Source organism: Barbus barbus (assembly GCF_936440315.1).
Source record: "Barbus barbus genome assembly, chromosome: 9".
Taxonomy (NCBI): Eukaryota; Metazoa; Chordata; class Actinopteri; order Cypriniformes; family Cyprinidae; genus Barbus; species Barbus barbus.
The window spans coordinates 28,199,562-28,208,907 of NC_136737.1; the positions used below are offsets into that span (position 1 = coordinate 28,199,562).

Genomic DNA, 9,346 nt, shown 5'->3' on the forward strand with positions numbered 1-9,346 from the left:
TACACCAAAAGTAATATTAATAAGCACAAGGCTGAATGACAGGTGAGCTGTCAGTGAATCAATGGGAGAACAAAGTAACTTGCATTACTTATTTGAAAAAGTAACTCAGATATTTAAAGTAATGCTTTACTTTGATAGTTACTTGAAAAACAGTAATCTGATTATGTAACGCCCAACATTGGCATCAAAATTATTTTTAAAAAGTTAAGTTTTACTGTAGCATTTTACATTATTCTTCTATTAAAATTACACTTATTTTTTAATGTATTATCTTTTTATTAGTAAATTCTCTTCAGCATGTTGAAGTATACTAACACTAGAGACTGAATTGGCGCAAGATCAGTCTTTAATTCCATGAGAGGAAAATACACAGCACAGGTCAAAGGTACAGGGGGCAAAGTATGGCCTTAAATACACAATGCTGCTTTTGTCAATTTACCTAACGCAACTTTGCATTCTAACGCTGCTTGTGTGTCTCTGTTATGAAGCACTGGACTTTTCTTTAAAAATACTTACACTAACATGAAAACTTGAGATAAAGCATTCAAATAAATCCAAAACCAATAAATACTGTAATCAATAATCTATTTGCAGACAAACTGGACTTGCAAACACTTTCTTTTTGAGAGCTGGTGTTTGAGTCCAGAATACATGGAACGCTCTGGATTGATCTTTTGGAACTGATTAGCCACTAAAATAAAATGTTAAAACTGTGATCTGATGTAAATTTGTGCACCATCATGTAAAGGTCTCAGTGAAGGTCCCTTATCAATGCTTTGGAGCGCTGATTCAGAGAACTGTGCGCGTTGTGGAGAGCATCTCAGACGAGTAAACATTTGCATTACATCTACTGAATACCATCGCACCATATTTGGATAGCTGGAGACACAGAATTGAGCTTTCTAGCAGTGAGTAAATCATTACAGAGGTGGATAGAGTCCAGCGTGGACACTTCTGAACCCTCTCACTCCAACACTGCTGGGTTTTCAGAAGAGCACAATGATGCGGGACAAGATCTTGATGGTTTTTGCGCTAGCTTGGCTTTATTGTTCTGGAGGACGTGGACAAACTGAGGTTAAAATTCCGTGTGATGATAAACGTGTGAAGAATGTGGTGAATTTAGCTCTTTCCACACATAATAAGATATTAACTGAAGGTGGTCAACTGGCTCTCTATGAAATCCTGGAGGCTACAAAGGTAGGATGTGGTTTGCTCTTTGCGTTGTACAATATTTCAGCTTTAAGCAACTCTAGGTTGTCCTGCACTCTTACAAATAAAGCTTGCGTGAAGAACCTTTAACATCAATGCAACCTTATCAATGCACAAAACGTTCTTTAGATTGTTGAAATGTTCTTCATGCTAAGAAAAAAAACGGTTATTTTAAGAACTGTTCACTGAAAGGTTCTTTTGGAAAATAAAAATGGTTCTTCTATGGCATCACTTTTGAAACCTTTATTTTTAAGAGTGTAGCAACGCGATAGAAGAGCCATTTGTCCACTACACTCTTAAAATTAAAGGTTTCAAAAGGGTGTTTTTACAGTGATGCCATAGAAGAACCATCTTTGGCTCCCCAAAGAACCTTTCAGTGAACAGTTCCTAAAAGAACATTTTAGAGAACCTTTTTTGACTATAAAGGACCTTTTCTGCATTTGAAAGGTTCCATGGATGTTTAAGGTTCTTTATAGGACCATTGATGCCAATAAAGAACCTTTATTTTTAAGAGTGTAGTAAGAAACTTTAGTGGTTCCATTAATGTTAAAAACCATCAATGTCAATATAGAACCTTCATTGTAAAGAGTGTAGCATAATACAGTAATTTCCACAGGCTCAGAATGAATCGGTGGAGGTTGTGTTTGTACGGTTCACAAGCAGAGAGACAGATTGTCCTGCAGGAGGAGACAAGGTTTGGCATGAATGTGACTATCTGCAAGAAGCAGATAAGGTAAGATCTTATGAAGTCAATTACATGATAATCTACAGTCATTATTGCCAAACAAACCCTCACATTTCGAAACAATACTAACCTGGTGCAACAGTCAATTATATCAATCATACAGTAAATTATACAAAAATGTTTCCAAACACAATCAAATACTTTTAAAAGTAATGCATTACAATATTGCGTTACATAGAAATTGTGTTACACGGTTACTTTTTATGGAAAGTAATGCATTACGTAACTTTTTATCGCGTGAGTGGGGCTTGCTTATCTGTTTTACTTTTGTTTGTATTTTAATAACAAAAATTATATTTTTGTCAACTGTAAAGACCCTTCTGAAGAAAATGCCTCTTCTTGAAAAAGTAATCTGAGTACATAATTTGCGTTACTTGTAATGTGTTACCCCCAGCACTGGTAATTAGTGCCTAACAGCAGGCTTTGGCCATGATTATAGCACTGTACATGTATATTTTGTGGTTCCTCAGGCACTCGTAATCTGCCACGCAAAAGTCCAGTTTGAAGAAGCAGGTCAAGAGTTACTTTTACATGACTGTACAGGTATGATTGTAATAACTACCATTTAATCCCTTTCTTACTTTACAGTTATAGGTGCACACAGTCATTTTTCTGTATTAAAAGTTGTATAGCACTTTTCTGCTCTAGAAATGCAAACAGTAGTAACTACAAAATAAATTGTCCAGTGACAGACAAGATTCAGATTCCCTCAAATTCAGGAAAGATTTTTTGAAAATAGATCACAATTGAAAGCTTTGAAACGCTTTTTTTTCAGGTCTAGTATTGACATTACTATACTTTACTACATTACTGTGTTTTGCTTTTTAGAGGGCTTTTGTGACAAATTGATCCAAAAGAATTAATTCACAGATTAAAAATTAATCATACAACTACTACAATTCCAAGCTCACCTATACACTCATGTTAAGCTTATGGACGATATAGCAAATCTCAACTGTCTGATTGCTTGTATCGTCTCTAATTGTAACAGTACTATTGCCAGCTATAAGACATATTAAGATCTTATAAACAGAAATCAGATTTTCTGTAAAGCTGCTTTAAAACAATGTGTATTGTGAAAAGTGTTATACAGATAAATCTGGCTCACTTTGTTTTACATACAAGATACGGGACTGGGCACTCCTCCCATAAAGCATTGCCAATCAAATTGGATAAAAAATGCTATATTATTATACGGTTTATGTATAGTCTTTACATAAATCATTCAAACATTTACAAAAACTTTATATCAGTAGTTTAAAGGGATAGTTCGCCCAAAAATTCTGTCATTAATTATTCACCCTCGTGTCGTTCCAAACCTGTAAGACCTTCGTTCATCTTCAGAACACAAATTAAGATATTTTTGATGGAATCTGAGAGCTCTCTGACCCTCCATAGACAGCAAGGATCCTTACACGATCAACGCACAGAAACGTAGTCAGGACATCGGTATAATAATCCATGTGACATTTTACGAAGCTACGAGAATACTTTCAACTTAATCAGTGTTGTTTTACGTTCAGGATAAAGTGCACACATGCTGAACATAAACAACACTGATTACGTTCTGGAGGTACTCTCAAAAATGGCGGAAGATGGTAGCTCGGGGAGAAGAATTGTTGAATAAATTATGTTGTTATTGTTTTATAAAATTACGGTTGAACCCCTGATGTCACATGGATTATTTAATCGATGTCCTTGCTACGTTTCAGTGCGTTGATCCTGGTAATATCCTTGCTGTCTTTGCCTCCATATCAGTTACATACAGAGAGAGCTCTCAGATTTCATCAAAATCATCTTAATTTGTGTTCCGAAGATGATCGAAGGTCTTACGGGTTTGGAACGACATGAGGGTGAGTAATTAATGACAGAATTTTCATTCTTGGGTGAACTATCCCTTTAAATGTGCGATTTCTATTTCCAATACTGACTACTCTGATTGGTTGGATCTCCCTTTTGAATTTTATTGAGCATTGCAATTTGTCTATTAAACAATATTTTTTAAATGTTGTAACCTGAAATATGGCCTCAATTAAAGCATATATCAAATTTTACTCACTCTCTTTCCTAAACTTTCTCGACAGCTGAGCCAGCTGCTTCCTCTAAAGTCGCCGCGTGTCTGGGCTGCCCTGAAAAGATCGATATATATCATGAAGAACTGAGAGGACCGCTCATTCATTCTTTGTCGAAAGCCAACGGCATGGTCAATCACGAGCATTTCTTCATCTTTAAGAACTTGACATCTGCAACAAAACAGGTTCTCTTTTCGCTCAGCTGTTTGATTCCCAGGGAATGTGTTCACTGATAAGACCAATGGCCTAAATGCAATATAAAGTGACTTGATAGAGTTCCAAATGCACAAATATAAATGTGAAATCACCTCATTAGACAATCCATTGGACTGTTTTTGTCAGATTGGGCTGTTGGCTGCAGCTGGTCAAATTGGTTTAGCTCAAGATCATCAAGGTTAATGTTGTGCTGTTGTGGATCTTTTCTGTGTGTAGGTGGTTGCTGGATTCAGGTATAAATTGCAGTTTTTGATTGAGAAGAGCAACTGCACCAGGACAGAATTCAAAGTGGTTACTGAGGAGTGCCACCCACTGCAGGAAAAAACGGTACCATTCAATGCTAGTGTAATTTAATATTTATTAATGTAGTCTGAGATAGAGCAATAATAAGTTGTTCTTTGTCTGATAAAATGTTGAAATTATTCATCAGATTTAAGGAATGTGTACTTGTAGCCTCTCACATAAGTTGTTGTTTAGGAGGTTTTGCGGTGTAACTCTACGGTAGATGTGGCTCCATGGAGGCACGAGGGCCCAGAAGTGCATGTTGAATGTGAGACAGAGGTTATTAAGGTGAGCCAACCTATTAATCAGTTATTTTCATTAAACAATATAGATCATTTTCACAGCATTGCGATAGATTTTCAATAAACCCATTCTTGCCCAACGTCTTGTTTTCAGTCTGTCACAAAATTTAAACGGCCAACAGGCTGGTCTCCTCTTAGGATCATGCCTGAAGGGCCAACAGTCACAGAATCCTCAGAGGAATCCAAGGAGAGAATCAGCACAACCAAACGCACATCACTCAACTGTCCTACCAAACCCTGGAAGGAGTTCAAGTCGGTCATTGCCAGCATCGCTTCCCCAAACACTACAGAGTCTTCACAGCCGGACACGACCGCAGCAGGCTCTGCATTCAACGACCAGGATCTGATAAGCTGAGGAGCCTGTGTGTGTGTTTAAATGGATACCTAAAATAATACAAAAAAAGAAAGAAGGATGAAAAGAAGTTCAACTACCATTCTTATAATGTGTCTCCTGATGTTTTGAATAAAGTATTAGTATTCATTTATTTGTAGATTCTACAATAATTCACAGTACACTGTCTCATATTTCACAATAAAGACCAAGATCCAAATATACTGTTTGTTGGAATTGTGTTGAAAGTCTCTATAACATATAATATGGAAGATTTGGCCCTTTTGTGGTCGAGACGTAAACTGCGAGTTAAAGAGCGATCGGTGACTAATAAGGTGACTGTAATAGTTCAGTGAATTTCTGCGGAGAAATAATAATTTCAATATGAATCCACGCGATCAGGAATTTCACGTGAGGGCAAAAGATTTTACCACAGATATTAAGTAAGAAAACGCAAATTGGTCACGCGAATTTGTCCAAGAGTAGGCTAAGATGCTTGGTTTAAAAGTGACTTCTGTGACTTATGAGCTGTGCTTCATAAATCGCTACATTGACAAAATAGCTACCTTTTTGCCCTCTTATTGTGACCGCACTTTTTCGCGGTACTCAAGGTTTTGTTAAGCTACCTGAGGTGAGAAGAGTTTGATGGTTTTAGGCGACCATATTAGAGAAATATCACGAATCTTATTAAAACAAAAAGAAATTAACTAACTAATTAGCTATCTAACAAATAAATAAGTAGCCTAAGTGAGAATTTGTAGGCCTATATGTAGGCTAATATTATGTAATGTTTTTTGAGCAGGTAAGTGTCTTCAACTGTTGTTTTTACTATCGCTTTAATTTTCTTGCTTTTTTTTTTTACAGTTAAGCAGCGCTGACATTTGACATAACGATTGATATCTTGTCCATCTCTGGGTCCGTTTAAAATGCTTTAAAGTCTTTGTGGCCATCTCAGAAAAGTATTTTCTAACAACAAATAATTCTGATAGATGCCTTTTTGAAGGATCCATTGTGTAATGTTAGGATTAATGTCAAGTTGTCAGAATGAACACAACTGAGTGTATATATATATATATATGTTAATTCATGACACTTTGTAATAGACCTACCGCTGTGATGCATTTCTTCTTTTTCATTTGTCCTAATTTCCAACAAGAATGTCAAATTTGGACTCGTCTGACCATAGAACACTTTTCCACTTTGAAACAGTCCATTTTAAATGAGCCTTGGCCCACAGGACACGATGGCGCTTCTGGACCATGTTCACATATGGCTTCATTTTTGCATGATAGAGCTTTAATTGGCATCTACAGATGGCATGGCAGATTGTGTTTACCGACAGTGGTTTCTGGAAGTATTCCTGGGCCCATTTCGTAATGTCAATGACAGAATCATGCCGATGAGTGATGCAGTGTCATCTGAGGGCCTGAAGACCACGGGCATCCAACAAAGGTCTTCGGCCTTGTCCCTTACGCACAGAGAATTCTCCAGTTTCTCTGAATCTTTTAATGATCTTATGCACTGTAGATGATGAGATTTGCAAAGCCTTTGCAATTAGACGTTGAGGAGCGTTGTTTTTAAAATATTACACAATCTTTTTACGCACTCTTTCACAGATTGGAGAGCCTCTCTTTACTTCTGAGACACTCTGCCTCTCTAAGACTTCCCTTTTATGTAACAGACCTGATGTCAATTAACTTAATTAGTTGCTAGATGTTCTCCCAGCTGAATCTTTTCAAAATGTCTTGCTTTTTTCAGCCCTTTGTTGCCCCCGTGCCAACTTTTTTTGAGACCTGTAGCATTTAGTGGATGAAAGTGAAATTGTAAAGTGCAATTTCTCCGTTTAAACATTTTTATGTTATCTATGTTCTATTGTGAATACAATATTGGCTCATGTGATTTGAAATTCTTTTAGTTTTCATTTTATTCAAAGTTAAAAAACGTCCCAACATTTCCGGAATTCGGGTTGTATATGGAAAAGAATTTCATGGAAAACTATCAGAGAAGATCTCCTGTGTATGAAAGTCACGGTGATCTAATTGTTCAGTTATTATTAGTTATTTGGTAATGCTGAGATGTTTACATTATTCAGTGATTAGCATTGTGACATCCTGCATGTTTCATTTTCACTCCTAACCAATATGACGCACAAAACCAAATTAGATTTGCAAAAGGAACTGTTTGCAACTGGCCCCAGTCCCTTAAAATGGCTATTTCTTGTCATAGATGTTCCGGTAATTAAATGATCTTCTCCGGAAATAAAAATGGTTGGTAATTGTAGACAAAGATGAGGTTAGGTGTACATCAGTGGCTTGATGTTTGAGGTTCATGGGTCAGACGTATGAATCATCATGCTGACGTTCTCAGGTGGACGGAGCTAGCGTTTAGTTTGCATTGCCTCCAGAGGTGCTGTGGGCTCATGACCCATGACATCTACAACATCTCATGTTGATGCATTTAGAACGGATTTGTGTCATTGCACAGAGAGCTTATAAACGGTTGAGATGGTCCTTCTTCTGTTACTGGAGAAGAGTCGGTCACAATAGACGTCTGTCTCAAATCAAGCCCTGTTTCCATCCACAATGGTTAGTGATCGGATCTTTCTTCTAACCATGACCTGCTCCATCTTAATGCTACTAGTTAGCTGTGATGATGTTCTAGAGATCCGCTCGCTAGAAGATAACATGAAGGCTCAAGAGGAGAAAGAACTGGTGAGAAAACTTTTGGAACACTCTGGAAATCTTTCTAAAAGTACAGCATTAACAGATAAATTAACTGAGACAATAACAATATCTTACAGATCGAGGCTCTTCAAGAAGTTCTTCAAAAACTGAGAAATAAACAGATTCCCACCGCAGAGAAGAAGTTCGGTTGGGTTCCCTCGGTAAGTCTGTTCAGCAGTCTTTGGTCATAGTTACAGTACACACATTTTAACATAAATATAATTCATTAAATAACAATGCAATTAGGTCATTCATATTCTGCAGTACATTTTGAACTATATGAATTATAATGTTTTGGTTGCAACATTTTGTTTAGAAAAAGGACAAAATAATTAAATACGATGATTATATTTCCAAATAAATTGCTTAATAAATAGATAAAATAATAATAAGTTTGCATGTTAAAATGCTTTTGGGTATGTGGCGAATGCATAGCAAAATCCAGTAAAACTGTGAAATAATTAAAATTGTTGACTTAATTGACTTATTAATGTATTAGAAAACTGTGATTTCCATTTTCAGAAATGTGAGTGTAATACTGATATTAAAGAGGTATAGTTCACCCATAATTAACTAGTGTTGTTCCAAACCCATAAGTCTTTCATTCATCCTCGTAACGCAAATTTAGATATTTTTCATATCCTCTTATCATTTTTGACCATCCATTGAAAGTCTAGCTACTCAGCATGATCGTCTGAGCCTCCGTTTACCATATTTGATGAGCTCTATAGGTATGTGTTGATTTATATGTGAATAAAAGCCTATTTTAAAAACAGTTCATGATATACAGCAATAACAATCTTCTGTAGACTTGGATTAAACAGCTCGATTACTTTCAAAGGATGGACAAAAAATGATGAGTGAACATTAAGAATATTTTCATTCTTGTTCCAAAGATAAACTAAAATCTGTTGCTTTTGGAACGATATGAGGGTGAGTAAATAATGACAGAATTTCATTTTGGGATGAAGACCATCCATGATGGGAATATATGAAACAGTACGGCATGGAAAATAACCCAATTTTTATACAAGGTGTTCCACAAATTGAGTTGTTCAAGTTGTATTCAGTACTTAATTATGTAATATGAAAACCATAAAGTCTGAGAAAGCCATGAAACAATGCAATGGTGTTTTTAGTGTGATGCAGGAGAGCAGTGTGCGGTTCGCAAGGGCGCTCGCTTCGGGAAGCTGTGCAGCTGCCCAGGAGGAACCACCTGCAGCTTCTCCATCCTCAAGTGTTTGTGAAAACATGCCTCATTCTGTCATTAGCCAGCGTTTTAATGTACCTACAGATGATTGTTAGAGATGTTTGTTGTTTCCCATCAGTTGTAACATGTTTTATTAATGCACACATCAAATAAATGCATGCATTTTTGTATATATCTCTATTTTTATTCAAAATCTGGAGAGAATAAGCTGTACGACTGGTAAAAGCTTGTAATTTCGTGGCCACTAGGAGGTGCA

The 9,346-nt window shown here is 36.5% G+C and overlaps 2 protein-coding genes across 2 annotated transcripts; both read left to right on the plus strand.

Annotated features, from left to right (window-relative positions):
- Positions 1-916: 916 nt before the first annotated feature.
- On the plus strand, positions 917-5,379 carry LOC306875370 (kininogen-like). The gene is made up of 7 exons (XM_079425879.1): positions 917-1,197; positions 1,826-1,942; positions 2,425-2,497; positions 4,039-4,211; positions 4,459-4,569; positions 4,720-4,812; positions 4,921-5,379. The coding sequence occupies exons 1-7, from the start codon at positions 1,000-1,002 to the stop codon at positions 5,179-5,181; spliced, it is 1,026 nt and encodes a 341-aa protein (XP_079282005.1). The 5' UTR covers positions 917-999; the 3' UTR covers positions 5,182-5,379.
- A 147-nt stretch (positions 5,380-5,526) lies between these two features.
- LOC306875371 (cocaine- and amphetamine-regulated transcript protein) lies at positions 5,527-9,227 on the plus strand. The gene is made up of 3 exons (XM_079425880.1): positions 5,527-7,868; positions 7,958-8,041; positions 9,020-9,227. Exons 1-3 carry the CDS (start codon positions 7,740-7,742, stop codon positions 9,125-9,127), a joined length of 321 nt encoding a protein of 106 aa, XP_079282006.1. The 5' UTR covers positions 5,527-7,739; the 3' UTR covers positions 9,128-9,227.
- Positions 9,228-9,346: the final 119 nt, after the last annotated feature.